The 23,282-nt window shown below is 55.0% G+C and overlaps 1 protein-coding gene across 1 annotated transcript in view; it reads right to left on the bottom strand.

Moving 5' to 3' along the window:
• Positions 1-4,582: 4,582 nt before the first annotated feature.
• The window catches only part of MAB21L3 (mab-21 like 3), a 29,186-nt gene continuing 10,486 nt past the window's right edge, over positions 4,583-23,282 (bottom strand). The window contains exons 3-9 of the mRNA XM_008147217.3: positions 21,006-21,116; positions 19,372-19,608; positions 14,735-14,875; positions 13,040-13,331; positions 10,565-10,743; positions 9,915-10,109; positions 4,583-5,350 (exon numbers count right to left, since the gene is read on the bottom strand). Of these exons, the coding sequence (XP_008145439.2) occupies positions 4,994-5,350; positions 9,915-10,109; positions 10,565-10,743; positions 13,040-13,331; positions 14,735-14,875; positions 19,372-19,452 (1,245 nt within the window). The 5' untranslated portion in view covers positions 19,453-19,608; positions 21,006-21,116 and the 3' untranslated portion in view covers positions 4,583-4,993. The remainder of the gene's footprint in view (positions 5,351-9,914; positions 10,110-10,564; positions 10,744-13,039; positions 13,332-14,734; positions 14,876-19,371; positions 19,609-21,005; positions 21,117-23,282) is intronic.

Genomic DNA, 23,282 nt, shown 5'->3' with positions numbered 1-23,282 from the left:
GCTAGCTAGACTGTCCAGAGGGTGCTATGGAGAGAAATCGAGCAGAGAAAGAGGGTAGACCATGTCAAGACCAGGTTGAGGTATATAAAATATGCTATCTATACTAATAAAAGGGTAATATGCTAATTACACAGGATAGACCTGACGTCTTCCTGACTTTCTTCTGGACAAAGCCACTGTGGCGGGGGCTGAGGCAGAGGCGGTTAGGGGAGATCAGGCTGGCAGGGGAGAGCAGTTAGGGGTGATCAGGCAGGCAGGCATAGTGGTTAGGGGTGATCAGGTGGTCAGGCAGGTGAGTGGTTAGGAGCCAGTGGTCCCAGATTGTGAGAGGGATGCAGGTTGGGCTGAGGGACACCCCCGCCCCTGTGCATGAATTTCATGTACCTACCGGGCCTCTAGTTTTATATAAAGCAACTAGGGAAGGCCTCCAGACACAGGAAGCCATAAGCATAGAAGTCCCAAGTCATGCTTGGCGTGTTCTGGGAAAAGCGAGGAAGTAGTATGAGTGAGGATGAGTGTGAGGGACGGGATGCCGGTTCAGAGGTGGGGCTCGGGTCATTCGGGGCTCGGGTCATTCAGGGCTCTGGCTTTAGCATAAGCGGGATGGGCAATGGTTGGAGGACTGTGAGCAGAGGGCTACGTGGCCTGAACAACTGAAAGAGGCCCCAGATTCTGAGTGGTCCACGGAGACAAGGGAGTCCCTGGGATACCAGACATCGTGTTGAGATGCCTAAAGCTCTAAAGCTCTCAGGCATATTTGTTCCAGCAAATGCTTAAACCAAAATCGTTGGCCCCGGTGAGAAACCCGTGCTGTCTCTGCTGGAAGCGTCATCTGCTCATCCGCGGTAGGGTCGGTGAGTACCTGGGATACCGGGGATAAAAGGCATAATCTCTACCCAGTCTGCAGACAAAGAACTTGAGGTCTCGCCAAGTTGAGTAATAGCCAAGGCTATGGGGCTAGTACGTGGCAGAGCTGAGTTCCAGCCCAGGGCTGTCTGACTCTAGACAAGGCAACCAACATTCGCAATGCTGACTGGTCTTCAGACGAGGAAAAGCATTTTGAAAAACAAAGAGACGTGAGCAGGATCACAAATCTGTGAGTGGCAGAGCTGGGTCCCAAAGGGACACCAGGGGACTGTCCATGTGTCCTAGCTTGGCTCTCTGCAGAGCAGCTGCCGTGGAGAGGGCAGCAGGATGTCAAGCAGGGACTGATCCTGAGACCAACAGCAATCCACGGAAGATGTCAGGGAACCAGGCAGGACTGAGCTGAGGAGACAATTGAGCGGTGACAAAGGAAGCCTACGAGGAGAGAGAGACAGAGAGATAGAGGAAGAAGAGGAGGAGGCAGAAGAGAAATTAAAAGCAGTCAGAGAGAAAAGCAGACACCCTGCAAAGAAACAACAGTCTCATGACTGACCAGCAGGCAGCAAAAAACGGAAGCCAGAAAACTTAAGCTTACAAAGACCTCCATCATAGGGGACCATGCTTACCTGTCAGGGAGGGAGGGGCTAGGGAACAGAGGCGCACCTGGGAGAATTCTAAAGTTCTGGCTGGTAGTGGGCCATTTTTTCCACCCAGACAGTGAGCATGGTGTTCCCTGTGATTCTTTAAACAGCTCAGACTCTCTCAGTAAACAAAAGTATGAAGATCTGAGGAAGCGGAGACACGTACAATAACTCGGGAAACTGGATCGTGGAGAGAAGAGAGGGGCGGGGGCCGCAGGAGGACGTGGCGATGCCAGGAACTAAAGGGAAGGGGCCCTGAGAAGCTCGCAGGCGTCGGTCCACCGCAGGCGGAGAACTCCCCTCAAGGAGGGATGCTTCCCCACGTCAGCAAGAGGGACAGGGAAGAGATGGGTGTACGGGGTTCGTATTGGAATGCTGTGCCTGCTTTCCTGGTGATGGTTTTACACATGGGGTGGGTTAGTTACCAGGAATGGCAGAGCTGGACGGACAGCCGTGCGGGATAGGTGTCTACAATACTAAACATGTATTCGACTAAGCACCATTACTCCACTGGTTCTCCTCATCAGTGAGGAGGTGCGGCTTCCCTCCCGAGGCCTGCATCCGTTTCAGCAGAACAGAGCACCACAGACCGCGTGGCTTAAACCACACACACACGGTTTTCTCCCAGCGCTGGAGGCTGGAGGCCAGGATCAAGGTGCCAGCAGGGACGGCTGCCCCTGAGGCCTCTCTCCTTGGGCTTGCAGACGGCCTGGTGTCTTTGCATGCCTGCCCAGGATCCCTCTTCCTGAACTTCAGGGACACCAGTCCTATTGGATTAGGGCGCCACCCTACAGGCCTCATTTCCACTCAACCACCTCTTCACAGAGCCTGACTCCACATACAGTCACATCCGGGGTGTTGGGAGTTTGAGCCTCAACATATGAATTCTGGGGGACACCATTCAAGCCATAACGAAGTCCACAAAGAAATCGAGATTTAGGAAGTTGGACGACTTGCTCAGGACAGGCAGTTAGGGTGTCAGAGCTGGATGCGGAATCGAGGAGGGCAGTTCCCGCGGCTGACCACCGAGCTTTCCACCATGAAACAGCCCTGCACCCAGAAGACCGGAGATGCACAGAAAAGGCCTTTTGGAGAATTAAAAACAAAACAAAACAAAACGCTGACCAGAATAAAGGATAATATTACCAGGCTTTTCAGAACTATGAGCAGAATATTCCAGAACCCCACGATGGACTATACTTGCATAGGCTCCCTTTGTAAATCTGAGCTTTAAGCAGAAAGACTGTGGATTTTAGCCAAAATGGCCGGAAAGGTAAACAATTTTGCATCAGCTGAATCCTCTATCCCTGCGTCCCTTTCTGGAGAACCAGGCTCTAGGCTGAGGAGGGTGACGCCTGCTGGCTGAAAAGGCAAGGCGCTGGGTGGGAACCCAGCTCCTTTCACGTGTGGTCCCCGCCTGCCCTCTGCTGGCCAGCAGTCGGAACACTCCGGAATCTGCCCACAGCCCTCCTTCCTCCAGAAACCAGATCTGCAGGGGAAGGTGGGAAGAATCTACCGGAAGCAGCCGGCGCAGTGTGCCAGGCCCACCCTCTCTCAGTGGTACAGGCGACTTACACCTTTTGCGTTCTGTGACTGCAGAGCTGTTTCGAAACTTGCTTCAGCTGTTTTCATCGTTAACATTTTAAAAACTTGCTATATCTGCTACCTTCTTGTTTCCCAAGATCTAAGAATAGGAGAATTTGAATGCAAGTCTGGATGATTTAGCAAAACACTGGTCTGCTCATCGGTTCATGTTGTCAAAATTATAAACTTAAGCTTCGAAAGACCTCCATCATTGTGAAACCATGGTTTCCTATCTGATAGCCCAGGGACCCCACCATTTGGTTACAGTATTTTTGTAAAAATAATTGTTTTCCTTTTCAGATGTGACTTTTCTTTTTTAAAAACCAGTGGTTCATGCTTATAGGAATGCCACTGTTATATATTTGGGGGAAATGTTCTAAGTCAGGGGTCAGCAAACACATTAGTCAACAGAGTCAAATATCAACAGTACAACGACTGAAATTTCTTTTGAGAGCCCAATTTTTTAAACTTAAACTTCTTCTAACGCCACTTCTTCAAAATAGACTCGACCAGGCCGTGGTATTTTGTGGAAGAGCCACACTCAAGGAGCCAAAGAGCCGCATGTGGCTCGCGAGCCGCAGTTTGCCGACCACTGTTCTAAGTAATAAAGGGTTCCCTTGAACTGGGAAGCAGCACATAAATGCCAGGAGAAACCACTGAGCTCACCAAGAACTCCTAGAAGTCCCGGCCCACGTGCTGCACAGGGTGTGTGGCCTCGGGGTCTCAGTGAGATTCAAAACGTGGGGCTGGAGCGCCCTCCATGCCCGACGCCAGGGCGAGCCCCCACCCTCTTTATACAGATGCCAGAATGGGAACTTAAAATGCACATCGGATCACGATGCCAGGAGAGGCCAAATGCCTCACCTTCGACTTGACAATAAAATACAAATTCCTTACCAGCAGTCCAAGGCCAGGGGATCTGATCCTGCGGCCCCTCCATGCCTGCACTTGGCTCCCTTTCCTTCCCCGTCAGTGTCTGCCTCCTCATCCTCCTGGATCTCTCTGTGGCTCTACTTCAGTGTCTGTTTATTTCCTCCGGGGTACTCGCTCTAATTTATAACAACTTGTTTATTTATCTCACTGTTCATTTCCTGTCTCCACCACTGGGCATCAGCCATCGGGTGGGCCTGGTCCATCCTGCTCTCTGCCGCATTCCCAAAGCCTAAGGAGCATATATTGACCAGTGAATGAGGGAGTGAATGACGTGAGCAAAGGAAGGTGCTGAGAGGTGAGTGGCACCCAAGTCATTCCATGCTGGTCACCGTACCGAGTTCCTTCATAAATACACGACGGTCCCATCCCTGACCCATGGCGTGGGAAGCAAGGAGAGGCCAGTGGCTGGGATCCAGGAGGCAGACAGATCTGCCCTTTCACCTCTGACTGACACCTGTCATCGAACCTCTCTTTCTCTACTGGGGGACCACCAGAGAGACAGACAGAACCCCAAGGAGAGCTGGCGGGAAACACACGCAGGCCAATGCAACAGACGCACTCATTTAATCAGCGGCTAGGCACTCATCCAGGAGGCGAACACCGGCTGTAAACCAACAGCAACACGGAGCGCTGATCCGATGCCTTCTCCTCGGAAGGGCACTGCACCGTCCACGGGCTCTCGGCCCTGCCTCAGGGAGGCCTAGTCACAGTCCCGTTTCACAAATGGAAACAATGGGCCCGTGGCTGGCGGGCTGGAGGACCGGGGCTGGGCAGCAGGCTGAGGCCTGGCTCCCAGGGGCTCTGTCTCCATCCTCCCTGTCAGACCATCAGCATCTGAGCAAGGGAAACAGACTCAGAACGGTCATCAGTTTGCCATGTGCGGCTCGGGGCAGCTTGATGAGGGCTGTCCCCAAGAGAGGTAGCTCGCGACAGCGAGGGCAGAAACGCTTGCGTGGCGCAGGGAGGCCTGGTCAGGCCTCTGATGTGCTAGTGCTCGACGTGATTTCCTTTGCCGCCCAGTGCTTTTCTCCTGGGCAGGAACCTGGCACCTGACTGGACCCATCCACAGAGATCAAGCCGGAGTGGAAGGTCAGGAGCCTGCAGGCTGACCCGGGGTCCTTCAGGAAGAGGCCCAGCTTCTGGGCCACGGCGTCCAGCTCGGCGGGGGCGGCGTGCTGCAGGAGGTTGCTGCTGCGCACGAAGAAGTGCTTCAGGAAGCGCTGGCGCACGCACTTGTGCAGCTTCCTCGCCAGGCGCAGGAGCCCTTTGCTGAAGACCCGCCAGTCCTTGGCGTGCGGATACTTCTCGCAAGTCCAGAAGAGCACCGTCTGCGGAGGGAGGAGGGGGTCAGACACGTGGGCCCCTGAGGAGCATATCCTGGGAAACACTGAGCTCACGTGACCCTGGAGGAGGCGGGAAAGTGTCCCCAGGGCCAGCTGGTTCTGCCCTGAATTCCGGATCCCCAGCCTCAGCGGGTTCTCAGCCTTGTCGGTCTCCTGCGCCTCTCCGTTCCTTCCTTCGCTCCCCACTAACACGTCCAGTGATCACAACTCTCCCCACCCCTCTGCCTCTGCCTTGCAGGAAAAACGGAAACCCTCATGCCCAGACATCAGGGTCCTCCTCGCTGCCCCTCTGCTCCTCCCAGCGGACCGAATCCCTCTCCTTTCAGAAACTGCATGTGCCGGATCTCCCGCTTCCTCGCTGGCTTTTAAACCTGTTCGAAACGCTCCTGCTCCCCGCCAATCCCACGGCTCCTGCTGCCCTAACTCTCACCTCTGCGGATCCAGGTCTTTGTCTTCATTTCCTCTGCACCGACTCCCTGCCTCAGTCCCTGCAGGTGGACTCTCCCACCGTCAGTCCCCACAAGCTGCTCTCCTCAAGGGCCAGTGACTGCACACGGCTGAACCCCGCAGGCTTCTTCCAGCCCTCGCTTCACCCGGCCAGCTGCAGAGTCTCCCCTCCACACCCTCCTCTTGGGTTACTCTTCACGTGGCTTCCAAGCCACCACACCCTCGGGTTTCTCCCAGCACCTCAGCTACTCCTTGGCAGGCTTCTCCTCCTGAAGCATGGCGTTCCTCAGCTCCAGGCCCTCCTACTCTCCCTTCCTTCCACAACAGTGGCTTTCATCCCATGAGACACAGGTGACTCCCAATTCTCTCTCTCCAGCCCAGACTGCTCCACTGACCTCTTTATCTGGTATTTCTTAAAAATCTGAAAGTCACCTTTCAACATGTCCCAGCTGAGCTCATGGCTTCCCCCCCCCCCCCCACCCCCCCACCCCCCTGCCAACCTGGTCTGCCTCCAGAGCTGCTCATCCAGTCAGTCATGCAAGTCACTGACCTGGGCTCACCCCCTCCCTTGCCAACCCCAGGCAAGTCCTGCTGATCCTGCTACCGATCCTGCTGCCGACGTAGGTCTCAAATCCACCCACGTGTCTCATCTGCGGCGTTGCCGTTCCCTTCACCACATCGCGCCCGGACCTGCACAACAGCCTTCCCACCTGTCGCCAAGCACACGGAGCCAACGTGGTCTTTCTGAAATGTAAGTCTGTCTGAAGCACCTCCAAGTCTCCTCATTGCTTTAGTTAAAAACATAAACCTCATAGTCTGGCTTATAGGTTTGGTCTAACCTGCCTTTCCAGCCTCATCTGGCCCTACGTTCTCCTGGGCTTCTCCTTCTAGCCACACTGCCCTCAGTTTTTTCTTTTTTTTAAATATATTTTTATTGATTTCAGAGAGGGAGGAGAGGGAGCAAGATAGAAACATCAATGGTGAAGAGAATCATTGATTGGCTGCCTCCTGCACGCCCCCCACTGGGGATCGAGCCCGCATTCTGGGCATGTGCCCTGACCGGGAATCGAACCCTGACCTCCTGGTTCCTAGGGGGACGCTCAGCCACTGAGCCATGCCGACCGGGCAACACTGGCCTCGTTTCATGCTCTCTCATCCCTCAGGGCCTTTCACACCCTACTTTCTACTTCCACTTGGAACACACTGCCACCCCTTTTCCCAGGAAACTCATTCATCACATCCAATTGCCCTCTGACACCCATTCAACGCCCTCTTTGTCACTTGTTTCTCATAAGCAGCAATGAGCCCAGTAGACCTCATGTTCTTACGTACTATGGGGTCCCTACTAGGCGGTGACCTCCCTGAGACGGAGGACTGTACCTGCTTTTAGTCACTGCTGTGTCACCAGCCCCCAGCAGGGGGCCTGGCCCACCACGGGAGGCATCAGGAAATGCTGGCTGACTGAGTGAAACAGAGAATGAACTAATGTGGTGGTTTGGACGCTGGGTATGTTTAAACATACAGTCTAGACTAAAAGGTGAAAGAACAGTTTTAGGGTCACGGCAAGATCCTGACTACGTTTTGACTTAAATTGTTTGGAGTGAAGAGTTGGAGGTAATTTCATGCTGGTCACGATAACCCGGATACAGAAGACAGGGACTCGCTCCTCTCCTGTCGTGAGCCTTTCACCTCCCAGGCAAACTGCAGCGAGTCAGCCCATGCCCATCGAGGCCCCGTGCCTCTGAGTGGGTTTTAGGACTCAACAAGCCAGGGAAAGGTAAGCTCTTGCTTCACGCTTTGGGGGAGAGCCTCTTGGGGGCGGAGGGGCGGGCCCTATACAACAGGGCCAGGCTTCAGGTGAGGTGAGCGTGACTGGCTCTTCTGCAACCCAATCTCTTCCACGTTTCCCAGACGGACGCCTGCAATGACCCCATCCGCCACCAGGCGCGGCCATCGCACTGCCCGCTGCCCCAGGGGCAGACCGGAGGACAAGGCAGCTCTGCTCTGCTCATCCCACCTTTCCAACCCCGACTCCCTTTTACACGCCCCTCCTGAGCGCCCAGTCCTGCTCTGTCCTGTGGGTGGGCAGGGACCACCGAAGCGGAAACCCTTGAGGGAGTTGCCCTAAGACTCTACGACTAGAAGCCCCTGGGCTGAGAGTGGTCCGTGGGCGGGATGCAGTCACAGCCGGGAGGCCCACGGCGCCCTCGTCCATCTTGCCTAAAATATTCATGCCACTTAAAGTGTCTCTATCCATCTTACTGTGGAGCAAGGCCATTGGGGTTAAGATTCTGAGGTTTTGCTCTGAGACAGACTCGAGTTTGCTTCTCAGCTCTACCTCTTCCCAGTGTAGGACGCCAAGCAAGAGAGAAGGTGAGGCCGCAGAATGACTAGGCCAGGCGTCCTCCAACTACGGCCCGCGGGCCACACGCGGGTGTTTTTGCCGTTTTGTTTTTTTACTTCAAAATAAGATATGTGCAGTGTGCATAGGAATTTGTTCATAGTTTGTTTGTTTTTAAACTATAGTCCGGCCCTCCAACGGTCTGAGGGACAGTGCCCCCTGTTTAAAAAGTTTGAGGACCCCTGGACTAGACTGTCTTCAGACAGCGCGTGCCCCACCCCCAGCACAGGTGTGTGCTTTCAGGGACATGTGCCCGAGGACGTGTTAAGAATGTAGACACTTGAGGGAAAGGTCCCAGATATGAAGAGACGCTCGGCCAGACCAAGGAGGACAGATTACCAGAAAGGATAAGAAGGCGGAGCAAAGGCCAGTGGTTTTGTGAGGGGCGTGGGGAAGCCGAATCAGATGCGGAGTCGCTCATGCACTCAGCCAACCAATATTGACCAAGCACCCGCTAGGTGCGCAGCACTGGGCGAGACAGGGGCTCCGGAGTGAGACCAGCGTGGTATCGCTGTCCACTGAAGGAGAGGAGGCACAGGTAGGAGGAGGCACAGGTAGGAGCGTGCAAGGAAGGCACCACACAGACAGGTGACTACGCCAGCGACCGGTGCTCCCCTGTGTAGGGCTCGGGGAGAAGCCTGCCGCTCCCAATGTACTAGCTGGGCTGGGGCTGTGCTGTCCGTCAGAGTCTGACACCTCCCAACCCTATGAGCTGCACACGGTGCCACCTGAGCGTCCAGTTCACCGTTTGGGTCGGAAATTTGAGAAAGAGGAGTGGGAGAGGGTAATCAAAGGCCACTCTCCAGGAGGGGCGCCCTGGTTCCCGGAGCAACACGCTTCTTCTCCCTGGTGCTCCCTGCATCATGTGATTCCACCTGCAAAGCTGCCTGATCCACGCCCGTCTCCCCAGGGCCCTCCAGGTGCGGGGCAGGGGTCTGGCTTGTAGTCATCTCAGTGCACCTTTGCTGAGTGAGCGAGTGAGTGAGTGAAGGCGGTCCCGAAGGTGCAATGTTGGGTTTGGGCCAAGGGGGGGCAGGTGCTGGCAGAGTGATGGGAAACCACGCCCGATGTTGGAACCCGGAAGTTACGGTCCTGGTCTAACCTGATCGTTTCCTGGTTTTCTTCTCTGCACAGAGCGTGTGTGTGTGCGTGAGTGGCTGTACCTGGTCTGGTGGGGGCTGAGTCAAAACACGAGGAAAACAGGACTTTATCTGAGGTTTGAGCAGCTCGCACCGATTTCCCCAGACTGAAGACTTCTCACGTGCAGAGGCCACGTGTTGCAAGTCATTCCTAACGCTCAGCGGGGCTTCTGGCGCACAGTGGGCACCCATGGTTTGTGGAGTGAAATAAAAGGAGGAGAGAGAGAGGCAGAGACAGAGGGAAAAAGGAAGGAAAGGCACAAAGAAAAGGGAAGGAGGGGGAGGGGGAAAAGGGAGGGAGAGACAGAGGAAATGGTACCCTGGCCAGGGGAGTTGTGGGCACGCTTACAGCTGGTTTCTCTCTCTCCATGAGTGATATTTGTGGTTGGCAAATCAGGACACTGGAAGCCCATCCTGGATGCATCTCACACACACTCTCACACACACACACACACACACACACACACACACACACGCCGGTTCCGTGTGGCCAGGCCAGGCCCTACCAGACGCAGAGGTGACCCACCCCGGTCGCTCGCGGTCACCCGGGCCGCACACTCACCTGCAGGTGGTGGGACGTGATCACGGGCCTCCGCCCGGGACACCAGACGTCCTCCTTCATCTGCCGCAGGGCCTGGAAGCAGCGCCGGCGGCAGCCCCCGTCCTCGTCCAGCTGCTCCAGCAGCACCCGCTCGGCCTGCAGGAAGCTCAGCTGCCAGTGATAGTGCCAACGGGCCAACAAGGAAAATCCGAACGACTGGCGGGAGAGGGAAACGGCGGGAACGTGAGAAGGATGACGCTGGCCGGGGAGAAAGGAGGAGAAAGCCATCTCCGAAGCATCCACTAGCCCGGGGGCCAGCCCGGGGCAGGCGGCGCACCCCACGTGGACACAGTGGGAGCCTCGGGGCCCGCCCCTCGCACGTGGGCAGTTAATGGCAGCGGCTGCGTTCACTTGCCCTGGGGAGGGTTCTCCGACTGGAACCTGCACCAGAATCACCTGGCGGGCTTGTTAAAACCCGGAGGGCGGGGCCTGCCCACCCAGCCTCGTCCAGGAGGTCAGAGGGGGCGCGGGAATCGGCATGTCGAACAGGTCCTCGGGTGCCACTCCCAGGTGTGGGCCCCACCGGAGAACCGCGGGTCTGGGGACCGCGGGTGCCGCGGCGGGCCGACTGTGAGGGCTGTACCCCAGCCAGGGGCCCTGCTCACCGGTACCTTGATGCACTTCGCCCTCTCCGAGGAGGGCCAGCGCGACAGACACCGAGGCCACGGGGCTCTCTTGGACCAGGCGGTGGGGATCTCCACTTCGGGGGCCAGCTCTATCTCCACCTGCCCTTCGGATGTTTCCATGGCAACGTGGACTGCAATGCTGGTGGTTAGCACGCTGACCTTTCCTGGTGGGAGATGACGAACAGGCTCAGTAAAAAGCATTCAAAGAGGGAATCTGGGAGCAGCGACTCTGACCAGCGCCCGCAGCAGGCCGGGCCATTTTCAGTGTCAATAGCACACCCAGGGGGGCACGGTTTATATCCAAACTATAGACAATTAGCCGAGTAAATATCGACAGAAGGATTGCTAGAAAAATCTCAGGGTTGGTGGGTTTTTCTTGTATGTTTCTCCTCCCTCCCCCGAGGCTGTTATGGTGCCTTTTCTTTGAAATTAATAGATTCTTTTCAGGAGGCTCAACTGAAAAAGAGGCTGAATACAAACAAAAGGTAGAGTATTCGCTGCTGTAAGATGAAATCCGACCATTCTTCTACATCCCTCATTCCCCACAGAAGCTGACCTTGTCTGAGACAGCCTCGGCCCCTGGCTTATTCATCGGCCTGTGGTGGCATTCTGTTTAACCGTCTCTTGTCCGAGTCACAGGCTCTCAGGTGGTATCTGTTCTCACCATCATCACGCCAGCCCCACCCCCAGCTGCATTACCATCCTAAGCCCTCGCAACCATAACCTGCTTTCCAGCCACTGGCTTCAAGAGTCCGGTGAGCTGCCCAGCTGGTGTGGCTCAGTGGTTGAGCATCAACCTCTGAACCAGGAGGTCACGGTTCGATTCCCTGGTCAGGGCACATGCTTCAATTGCCGGCTCGATCCTCAGTGTGGGCGTGCAGGAGGCAGTCGATCAATGATTCTCTCATCATTGATGTTTCTTTTCTCTCTCTCCCTTTCTCTCTGAAATCAATAAAAATATTAAAAAAAAAAGAGAGAGAGAGAGAGAGTCCAGTGAGCAGAAGGAAGCCCGCACGCCGTCACTTCCAACCAGGCAGAGAGAGGGAGAGAGAGAAACGCACCCAGTCAAGTTTTCCAGCTCAGAGGCTAGGATCCATTTCTGATCTGTCCCCACTTCTTTCACAGGATGCAGGTTGTTGTTTCTTTAAAATATATTTTTTATTGATTTCAGAGAGGAAGGGAGAGGGAGAGTGAGAAACAGAAACATCAATGATGAAAGAGAATCACTGACTGGCTGCCTCCTGCCCGCCCCACACTGGGGATCGAGCCCAAAACCCGGGCATGTGCCCTGACCGGGAATCGAACCCTGACCTCCTGGTCCAGAGGTTGGCGCTCAGCCACTGAGCCACGCCGGCTGGATGCAGGCTTTTTGTCTGCCTTCATGAGAGAAGGCCAAGCCCCGTGGTGGGGAGCTGGCACTTTGCTCCTTGCCTGGAGAAGAGCAAAAGCTCCCTCGCTGCCCTGTCGGCTGCTCCACAGGGAACGTGCTTTCCTCGCTGGGGTGGGAGGAAGAGCCTACTGTCTCCGCTCAGAGCCGCCCAGAGCGAACAGAGGACGCCTGCATTTCAGCATGACGTACTGACGGCTTCTCCTCAACCCGCGGGTGTGCCTCTCTCATCCCACTCCCGCTGCGGACAGCGACTGCCGGACCCGCCTGCCTGGCCCGCGCCGGCTCCGCTCACCCACGTGGTACTTCATCTCTCTACATCTCTTTTTTTTTTTTTATCTGTAAACAGGTAAAAAAATAATTCTTACTCTCTAGGGGTGCTATGCATATTAAATTAAACAATCCACGGGAGCATTCTCTCCATGGTCACAGTCCATTAAACATGGGCTATTTCCGTCATGGAACCTTCCGGAATCCTTCTGTCTAGACAAGGAAATGTGCACGGACTCCCATTCCTTTCTGTGCAGATGGAACAGGTATGGCTCAGCGCTCTGGCTCTTCACTTACTTGTCCGGCGCGGGCAGTTTTCACCCCTGTCTGCACACCCAGGCACCTCCTCCTTTCTGAGGGCGGCACGGGAGTCCCCGCGGCCGAGGCAGCAGGATTTACTCGGTCAGTGTTCCTTTTCCGGACCCTTTCTAGCTCCTCACTGCTACACAGCCTATGACCGTGGGGATCCTTGTACATATATTTTTTTAAATTTATTGATTTTTTATAGAGAGGAAGGGAGAGGGATAGAGTTAGAAACATTGATGAGAGAGAAACATTGATCAGCTGCCTCCTGCACATCCCCCACTGGGGATGTGCCTGTAACCAAGGCACATGCCCTTGATTGGAATCGAACCCGGGACCCCCCAGTCCGCAGGCTGACGCTCTATCCGCTGAGCCACACCAGTCAGGCTTGTACATATGTCTTTGTGTATCTGCCTAGAACTGGAATGACTGAATGGCCAAGTAACCAGGTCACAAGTTACCCTTTAGAAAGTGGACCCTACTTCTCTTGATCCTCTCACCTGACAGGTGACAGGCTTCGATGGCGTTTTCCACCAGTTTCCGGAACACCTGGAGCACCTTGGCGGGCACAATGTCCCCCTCGATGCTCACGTCTGTCTCGTGCCACTGCCACAGGTTCTTCACGAACTGCTGCACCTCCAGCCACTGCTGCAGGCCCTCGGGGCTCCGCAGCGGGCAGGGGAGCCTGGCGCCCTGCAGCGTGTAGTACCGCCAGCGCTGCTCCCTGGCCTCCCGGTACCCGGCCAGGCCTCTCACTGGGACTGTGACGAGGAACTGGCTGGGGGACAACACCTGGGGTCCGGAGAGGAGAGAGAGAGCGAGTGTGAGTTCACAGACTTGGGAGGCCACAGGCGTCCCCTAAGCTCCATTAACCACCCAGCCCTCAGCCATGTGACGAGGTGGACGGGAACTGCACCTGCCTGTTGCGAGAGGGCCCGTCCTGTCCTGCCGCTAACCCCCTGTGATGCCCCGAGTAGCACATGAAGTCACGAGCCCCGGGCTTCGTGAGTCTGCGCGGAAGAGGCATGAAGGAAACCGGGGCCTTGCAGGGCACCTCATGTTTACGGGGAGGCGTTTTCTCCCCGAAGGAAATTCCCCAGGATGTACGGCAGATCTAGGAAAAGGAACGTTATGCTTCTATTCCTAGTCACGGGTCTACTTTTGTCTAATTTAGGAGGCAGTGGAAGTGGGTGGGAGAGGGGGGCAGAGATGTGCCGACACTCCAGGATCTAATCCAGTTTTATCATTTGCATCCTGGGGTGAATTTCCCAAGATCTTACTGTTTCAAGATGCAACAAGTCCCAGAATCTTATGGGTGGTCCCTACGCCCATGACCTCGAAGTGTACTGCACCAGTACATCATGTGCTCCTATACTAATTCCTCTGCCCATTCATTCATTCATTCAACAGAAGTTGAGTGTCTACCGCAGGCTGCACCCTGCTGGGTGCTGGGAACGGAGCCATCAACACACATGCTCCCTACAAACGAGAGTAAGTCCCTCTTCATGAGAGAGGGGCATGAAGACAGATAACTTTAACCCAAATGAAAGGGGTTCTTGTGCGCCGTAAGAAAAATCCAGGTCAAGGGGCGCGGGGATCCAAAATAACCCAGAGCCTCGCTTCACCTGTCCCTGAAAGGGAGAGAACCCTCGTGTCTGTTCCGTGAGACTGTCTGCAGGTGAGGTCCTTCTGTGAGGACGGCTTCGCCCACTCCACAGTGGTGCACGAACTCGGGCTGGTACCCTGGCGGCTTACAGCTCTGGGGGCTCCTCGGCAGGGACAGGGGTTCCGAGGCGACCCCTGCAGTGTCTAAAGGCGACCCCTAAAGGCCACCTCTCTCGCTGTCTCCCCTCCCCCACCTGCAACCCACAAAATACTTTCTACTATTTTCTGGACAATTCCCTCTGCCCAGCCCCAATCTATTGTCACGGTGAGAGAGGCACAGCCCTGGCTCAGGGCCCAGGGTGCGTTCTGGCTTCCACGCCCCACAGGACGGACCGCGCCCTGTCACTTCCCTGTCTCAGTCTCCATCAGCTGGAAATTGGAAGGCGGGCGCTCACACGAGTGTGTAAGTGAGGAAAGCTCAGTCCCCGAGGAAACAGGCCGTAGTTAGCATTCTCAGAGGTGTCAGCGCCTGTCACCTGCGGTTCCCGGGGGCCCCGGGCGGGCGCCCAGAGGCGAGGGAGGCCGCTCACCGTGATGTTCCCATTGTACATCAGCGAGTAAGGGATGGCTTGGAAGCGGATGTCCTGGTTGCTGATCTCTGTGGTCAGGTGGTAGACGACCTTCTGCACCTCCTCCACCGTCTGGGAAACCCACTGGCGCCTCTGGTCCACCTGGTGGGCGGGAAGCAGCACGGGGGTTATTTCCGGGGCTGCCCGGGCACTGGCATAAGGAAGGGACGGGACAGGACACAGTGGGGTGACCACAGGAGCAGGGCTCCGGGAGAGGTGACTTCAGGTCTGATGGCACCTGTCAGTGCCTCGGGGTTCACTTCTAAAATAGAAGCATCCATTCGTCCGGCTGGCGTGGCTCAGTGGTTGAGCGTCAACCGATGAACCAGGAGGTCACAGTTCGATTCCTGATCAGGGCACATGCCCGGGTTGCGGGCTCAATCCCCAGTGTGGGGTTTGCAGGGGGCAGCTGATCAATAATTTTCTCTTATCATTGATGTTTCTATCTCTCTCTCCCCTCTTCCTTCCTTTCTGAAATCAATAAAAATAAACTTAAAAAAATAGAATAGAAGCATGCGTTCAAGTGTGAGTTCACAGACTTGGGGGGTCACAGACGTCCCCTGAAATGTGGTTGGTGCCCATTTTTAATGCTGGCACACAATGAACAAGACAACAGCGAACAAGACAGGGATACTTGCCCTCCAGTTGACAATACAGGACCTAGGTGCACAGGTACACACATATACACACGTGTATATATACATACAGGGTGAGGCAAAAGTAGGTTTACAGTTGTTCATATGGAAAAATAATACAATTGATAAATAATAATAATACAAGGATAAACTCTGTTTCGCATGCTCATAACTATAAACCTACTTTTGCTCCCCCGCCCCCCCCCCCCCCCCGTATATATGTGTGTATACGTACTTTGTGTGTGTGTACAATGTGTTTCCAGGTAGGGTAAGTCCCCTGAAGAAAAATCACATGGGATGAGGGATTAGAGAATAAAAAGGCTACTATTTTGGAATCGGGTGGCCAGGGAAGTCATCTCTAAGGAGGTGACGTTTGAGTGGGCCCTGATGACAGCTGGGGAAAGCAAATCCCAGGCCCCAAAGCAGGAGCGCGCCTGGCAAAGCCAAAGCCAGGGGGGCCAGCAAGGGTGCCCTGGGGCTGGAGGCTGGGAAAGGATGGCAGGGCCAGACCGTCACGCAGGGGTTGTGGGCTGTGGGGAGACTAGGACGTAAGGGGGCGATAGCGCCTGCTGTCCAGGTTGGTGACTATGAAACGGGTTAGCACGTGTGGAGATTGAACAGTTTAACGCCCAGCGACTGCTTCCCGCTATGTCCATAAACCACGGCTCCCTTCTCCTCGGAACTCACCCCTCCTGGACCTGCTGACTCGGCACAGCAAGTCTCCCCAAACTGGGAAATACCCCCAGAAAACTGAACACCAAAAATATATGCCTTTAGAGATGTGTAAGGCTTAGGGAAATGGATGTTTGTGGAAAACACAATGGAATTTTTAGTAAACTCTAGGAGAGACAGAAAAATCCAAATAATCTTTGCATGGAAAGTCTATAAGTTTTTTCTGAAATAGAGGCGTGGCTCCGTGGTTGAGTGTCGACCCATGAACCAGGAGGTCACGGTTCAATTCCCAGTCAAGGGCACATGCCCAGGTTGAGGGCTCGATCCCCAGTAGGGGGTGAGCCGATCGATGTTTTCTGTCATCATTGATGTTTCTATCTCTCTCTCCCTCTCCCTTCCTCTCTGAAATCAATTACAAAATTTTTTTTTTAAAAGAGGGAATGGGAGATAAGCAAGTGAAGACAGAGGTAGTGACTCCTCCAGGAAGCTGGCTAGGGAAGGAAAAACAAACAAACAAGGACTCCGACAGGTATTTCAAAATGCCACGCAGGTTCAAGCACGTTTAAATGCTGACAGAGAAGAGCCGGTGGAGGAGGAGGAGGGCAGAGCCACTGAGTAAGGATTTCCCAGCCAGGAAGAGCTGGGCAAGTGCAGAAACCTGGTGAGGAATCCACCGGGTGCCAGGAGGAAGGAAAGATGGGTGCACACAGAGGAAAGGGCAGGGGATGCGGGGAATCCGAGACTTCCTGTCTGATGGCTGTTTTCTTTATGAGCAGGAGTCCAGGCCAGGGGCTGAGAGGGAGGAGGAGAGGTGGAAGGGAGGGACTGCGGGGTGACAGACTTTGGAAATAGCTTCTCTAAGGAAGGACGGGCTGTCTGGGCACATGTGTGCGATTGCCAGGCAGTGACCAAGACAGCGGGGGGTGGGCCCCTGCGGTGGTGGGATACCAGTGGGCCCCACGGCAAGATGCTCTCGGCACAAAGGTAACAGCTGAGGGGCTAAGCCTGGGGTTTGCTGGGCAAGATCCGCAGGTAGATAAGAGCACGGGAGGGTTTCCGCGGAGGGTTTCCGTGTCTCACACTCTTGGTCAGAGAATGGACAAAGCCGGGTTAGGGACATCGGATGACCAGAAGTCTGACCAGGAATAGCAGGGAAAAGTAACCCAAGGCTGACCATAGAATGCTGTGGTTAGAGTGGCTGGGAACCGCATTCTCACAGTGAAGTTCTCAGAGGGCTGAGAGGACTGAGGCTAAGCCAGCCCTCCCATTGCCCTGGCCGTGGGTAAGTGACGGCATGCAGATTAGTCACTCTCACTGAGCAGAGTTTATGCAAAAGCAGCCATGAGAGCGCCCATCCATCCCTTAAGGGCCTCCCTCTCTCCAGGGCAGCTCTGTGTACGTGTCCCCGACCCGGGCTACGACCCTCCCGCCCCCCGAACCAGTGTCAGGCCCATTGTTGTCCCACATGTCACTTGCTACTATTGATAGCTCAAGTCTGTGGACAACTTTTACTGTTTCAAATATAAATTATTTGGACGCCAAGATGGTTCCCTATAACAACATTCTGACCCGCTGGCATTGCAACATGCTTCCTTGAGAGAGAGGTACGGAGATGGCACTCACTAGCGTGCCAGGAACGAAATGTCACACAGGCCTGGTCACACCCCCAGCATGTGGCCCGTGCAGATGTCACCCACAATCAGTGACGCTGGGGAAAGCGCTGAGAACTTCCTTCCCGACAACAGGAAGTCAGACTTTTAATTCTGGAATTGCATTTAAATCCAATAACCAGTTTGTTTCTAAATGCCGGTCGGTGTGGCTCAGTGGTTGAGCGTCGACCCAGGAACCAGGAGGTCCTGGTTCGATTCCTAGTTAAGGCACATGACCAGGTTGCGGGCTCGCCCCAGAGCACAGAGTTTCTCTCTCGTAGCAGACCCGTCCCAGACCTGCGTGTTGGGCACAGTGTTTTGCACAAAGCAGGTGCCCAGTGTGTTTATGGAGAGGCGCACAGAGGGGTTTAGCAGAAGAAATATGGCTTCAGGGTAGAAAAAGAACAGGTTGAAACCTCGGCATCCTCTCTGCCCGGCTGTGTGACTTTGGACGAGCCTCCGTCCCCTCCTCTGCGAACACAGAGGCGGTGGGCGTGCATCACATAGCTGTTGGTTAGATTACATGAGATACTGTACGGGCCTCAACCTGCCAGCACCTCTCACACCATTCCTGCATTGTCTTCAATGGGCCCTGGAGATAATTCCGGCCACATATGTGCAAAGATACGTGTGAATTTCAAGGGGAATAAAAATATCCAAGACTCTCTTCTTCGCCCCAGAAACTGAGCAACAATAAAACAATATAACATTGAAGTTACCACCCCAAGATACTAACAAGAACAGCCTCAGGAGTCAATATACAATTGATTGTCAAATAAATATGTTCACTAACAATGCGAGGGGAGTCCCCGGGAAGGCAAACACGTTTTGTGCTGCGGTGCCAGGGACATTGCTGTTGAGAAAGTGGACACAGCTGAGTTTGATGGGTGACTATGGGGCAGAAAAGTGGGGAGCAGAGAGGCTTTCTCCCCTGGGCGGGGTTGGGGGGGATCTGGGGCCTGAGACCTTTTCAGAATAGTTCTGGTGGGGCAGGATTGGAAGATAGCCCCCTGCAGGGTGAGGAGGGGTTGAGGAGGGGTGAGGAGAGGTAAGAAGGAGTGAAGAGGGGTAAGAAGGGGTGGGAAGGAGGTAGAAGGTGAGGAGGGGTGAGGAGGGGTGAGGAGGGGTGAGGAGGGGTGAGGGGGGGTAAGGAGGGGTAAGGAGGGGTGAGGAGGGGTAAGGAGGGGTGGGAAGGAAGAAGAAGGTGAGGAGGGGTGAGGAGGGTTGGGAAGGGGGTAGAAGGTGAGGAGGGGTGAGAAGGGGTGGGAAGTGGGTAGAAGGTGAGGAGGGGTGAGGAGGGTTGGGAAGGGGGTAGAAGGTGAGGAGGGGTGAGAAGGGGTGGGAAGGGGGTAGAAGGTGAGGAGGGGTGAGAAGGGGTGAAGAGGGGGAAGGAGGGGTGGGAAGGGGTAGAAGGTGAGGAGGGGTGAGGAGGGGTGAAGAGGGGGAAGGAGTGGTGGGAAGGGGGTAGAAGGTGAGGAGGGGTGAGAAGGGTTGGGAAGGGGGTAGACAGTAAGGAGGGGTGAGGAGGGGTGGGAAGGGGGTAGAAGGTGAGGAGGGGTAAGAAGGGGTGGGAAGGGGGTAGAAGGTGAGGAAGGGTGAGGGTGAGGAGGGGTGTGTGGGAGAGACGGGTACCCGTCCTCACCTTATCCTGCAGGCAGGCTTCGAAGTTGTCCGCGACCAGGGGCTGCATGGCTCCCTGCTTCGTCCCGAGTGGAGGCTCCATCCCGGCTGCTCGAGGGGAGGACAACGCTGGGAGCGGCTCTCCCCGCAGTGCCAGCCTCTGCTAGAGTCTCCGGGGACGTGCACGTGGACCAGAGACTGGCCTTCGCAATTCTTCCCTTAAGCTCCTATTTCCAAACAGTGAGCATCCATCTGTTATCTTTGGGAGCATTTAAAAAATCATTTAAAAAGGAGAGTTGATGAGATGGAATTGGAGCCCACCCTAATTGTATTCCCCTTAGCGCCGTGCTTCGGCCGGAGTGCAGTGTTCCAGGTTGTCTTTCCCATCCAATACGTGGGGGCAGAATGCCCTGCACTTGGCGTCTCCCCGCTTTCACGCTCTTGTCCTACAACAGGTGCCCCCCGGGACTCAGTATCTTATATCCCCTAGTCCTTCTCCTGTTGACAGTAAATATCTCTTGCCCTCCACCCAGAAAACCCCGCAGATTGATTTTCCTTCTTTACAATAAACAAAACAGGAAACTGCCCAACAACCAGCCTGGCACCTATCATTGTGCCCACAAACAAGGGATCAGGTCCTGTCAACCAGACCAGGGCACGATCTGCATATAGAAAAGTGCACACACGCGCACACACACACACACACACACACACACACACACGTACACACACCCACCAATGGCAGGGCAGGGACCCTCTGCTCACCTGCTGACCTTTCACTATAACCTCCCTCTTCCCACTTGAAAGCTGGCAGTCAAACTTAAGTCAGTGTAAACAGGCCCCTAGAGAGTGGAGGAAGCAATCACGCCTGGCTTGGCCTGCAAAGCCGTGCTGGGAAGCAGCTCAGGCGGTAAATCCCAGCCTGACGGAAAAAAACCCCACAATGGTCTGATCTGATCTCCCCGAAGCTGTAAACATTAGGTCTGCTAAGGAAGCAGCGTGCCAGGAGCCCCACTCAGCCCAGCGGTGTCCAAACCCTCCAATGCGCCTCCCAGTGCTCAGCGGGGCTGGCTGCCCAGCAACTCTGCCCTCTGGAGCCTCAGAATTTGCATATCTCACCTCCTCTGCCCGGCCCGCCCGGCCCGCCCTGCCCTGGGGCAGGAAAGCCACCACAGAGCCCCCTGGCCGCTCTGTGCTCCACCCACTCCCTCAGCCCAGGGTGCAGCCCAGCCGCTTCCCACAGGTCCCTCTGCGAACCTGCCTCTGACGGGAATGGGGACGGGGAAAGCCACCCTCAGCACTGCCTCCAGTTTCCATCTCCTCCCATTTGTCATCCGTCTCCTCCTGCCATCAAATGCTCCGGGTATTCCTCAGCTCTCTTACCACTGGCCGGGTGCTCCCAACAGCAGATGGCCCAGAGCCTCCCACTGGGGGCTTCGAGCAGCTCAGAATCCGGCCCCCACCCTAGTTGTAACCGGACCCAAGCCCTCCCGTTTCTCCCAGGTGCTCTTGTTTTTGTCCTTATTTCTGTTTCATCCTGGTCACTAACTGGACTCTCTCTCCCCTGGCAGGGCCGTTCCTCTCGTTCTGCCGTCACCCCAGATACTCGTCCCCAGATGCGCAAACTTGGTTACTATGTGCCTGCGGCTTTCCTACCGAGATTGCTCCAGATTGCAGCTGATCACAGAGAATCTTCTCTGGCGCCGGGGCCAGTGGCACTTGCCAGATGTGAGCAGGGAAAACCACCAGCAGGGCCAGCGGAGGAGCCTGGGAGAGAAGAAAGAGGCAGGTGCTCAGTCAGGGTGGCTTACAGGCCTAGATGTCAGACCAGGAAAATAGGCGTGTTGCATAAACACAGCCCATTCCTTACTCTATGACACGGTTCCTTACGGGCAAAGGTTCCAAACATCGCACACGGGGCCTCTGACAAGCTGAAGAGACACACTTTCTTGGCAGATACCGATCTCTGGTTAATTGGACGTTGGGTCAGCAACTATGCATTGAGCAACAGTGTGCCCAAGGCACCACGCTGGGCCCCTGGGAGGGACTCAACCTTGACTCAGATCCCTCTCCTTCCTCGGGAAATATGGCTCCTCACTTCTCATGACTCACACGACGCAAGTAGGCACAGGTCAACCAGCTCGACTCAGCTTCTGCCGTGAGGACCAAGGAGTTAGGTTTTCAAGGCCGTTTAACAAGGGGCTCACAAGCCTGACCCGCCCAGATGCGCAGTCCCAGGCAGGCGTGCGCCCCGGCCCACCGGCAGGGGCGTCTGTTACTGACTGACCTAGTGGCCCAGGTACTTATTCCAAGAAGGTGAAGGGTTGGCTTGATCCAAATCAATCTTAAAGACACACGTTCGGCAAAGTGCACCAAGGCTACAAACTCTGACTTATTCTCTCAAAGTTTTCCTTGAATCCTGGGGTGACTCAACTGTGACAGTTAAGAGGCCCAGACAGAGATAAGGGTCCATGCCGGCCGGAGGGAGCCCCCCGGCCTTGAACGAGACAGGGAACCTGTGTGCTCCCTGCCCCCAGGGTAGCTGAGCACCTAACACGGGACTGACCCTCAGTTAATAGTGGTGAATATTTGATTGCATTACACATTGACGTGTCATCCTTATAGATGAAATATCTTGAGATGCATGGAATCACTTTATAAAGTATTAAGCTGGGAACCTTTTCACGTTTTCTTTGAAAGGACGCTCTCTTTGGCATATCCGCATTGCTAGCATCAGCACTCTTTTGCTCTGGGGCCATTACTATGGAAAATAAGGGTTTCCTGTCCACAAACACTGAGATACCCTGACAGTGGATCTGATAAGCAAGACAGCTACTAAGTGACTGACGGGTGGTCACGTGTACCGCACGGACACCGGAAAAAAGGATGAGGAGTGGCTTCCCCAGGCAGGAGATCCCAGGCAGCCCAGCGCGGGATGGCGTCAGATTTCATCACGCTCCTCTGAACAGCGCTCAATTTAAAACTTATATTTTATTCATCTCTGGAAGTTTCCATTTAATATTTTCAGACAGAGGCTGACCGCAGGTAATGGAAACCGCTGAGAGTGAAACCGTGGATAAGGGGGGAATCGCGCATTTGGAGGAAACGCTCAGTCATTCTTGTTGCAAATATCTCTTCTGTGTCTCTCTGTTTCTTCTCCTTCTGGTCTTCTCATGATGTGTGTGTCACACCTTGTGTAGCTGTCCCATAGCCCTCAGATATTTGTCTGTGTTTTACAAGCTCGGTTCTCTTTGCTTTTCGGTTCTGGAGGTGTCTGCGGAGATGGCCCCTGGCTCAGAGATTCTTTTCTCGGCCAGTCCACTAAGAAGCCCAGGCATTCCTCATCTCTCCTTCTACCTCCAGCATGTATCGCATGTTCAGGAGGTCACAGTTCAATCCAAGCATTTTGTCTGGGATCTCTCTTAGGACTTCCATCTCCCTGCTCATGTGGCCCATCTGTTCTTGCACGTGTCTACTTCACCCACTAGGGCGCTCGGCATTTAATCATCGTGGTTTCAAATTCCGTATCTGATAACCCCAACATCCGGCCCCGTTTGATACACATTGTGATTTACGGCCTTTCATATGCCTGGCAGTTTCTCCCCGATAGTCGGACCTAATGCACGGGTGAAAGGATTGCTGTCAACGGGCCTGCGGTAATGGGTGTGAGCTATAGAGGAGGGGAAGCGTTCTCTAGTCCCAGGATGAGGTCTCAGGCTTTTAGTGCGTTTCTGGTCTGTGAGCCTCACTGCTGATGCTCGGGTTTTCCTTTCCCTCCCTCCTGGAGTGGGACGGCAGGGCTGCAGGGGGCCGCAGCTGGCTGCTTTCCTCTCCCCCGGGGAAGGCTGGCCCGTAGGAGAGTTGGCTATGTCCCTTCCCCCAGGCCAGTTGGGCTCTGATAACACCCAGCAAGGGGCTCCCGTTGACTAGTTT

Source organism: Eptesicus fuscus, chromosome 22 (genome assembly GCF_027574615.1).
Source record: "Eptesicus fuscus isolate TK198812 chromosome 22, DD_ASM_mEF_20220401, whole genome shotgun sequence".
NCBI classification, from domain to species: domain Eukaryota; kingdom Metazoa; phylum Chordata; class Mammalia; order Chiroptera; family Vespertilionidae; genus Eptesicus; species Eptesicus fuscus.
This window is presented reverse-complemented; position numbering and strand designations above follow the sequence as displayed.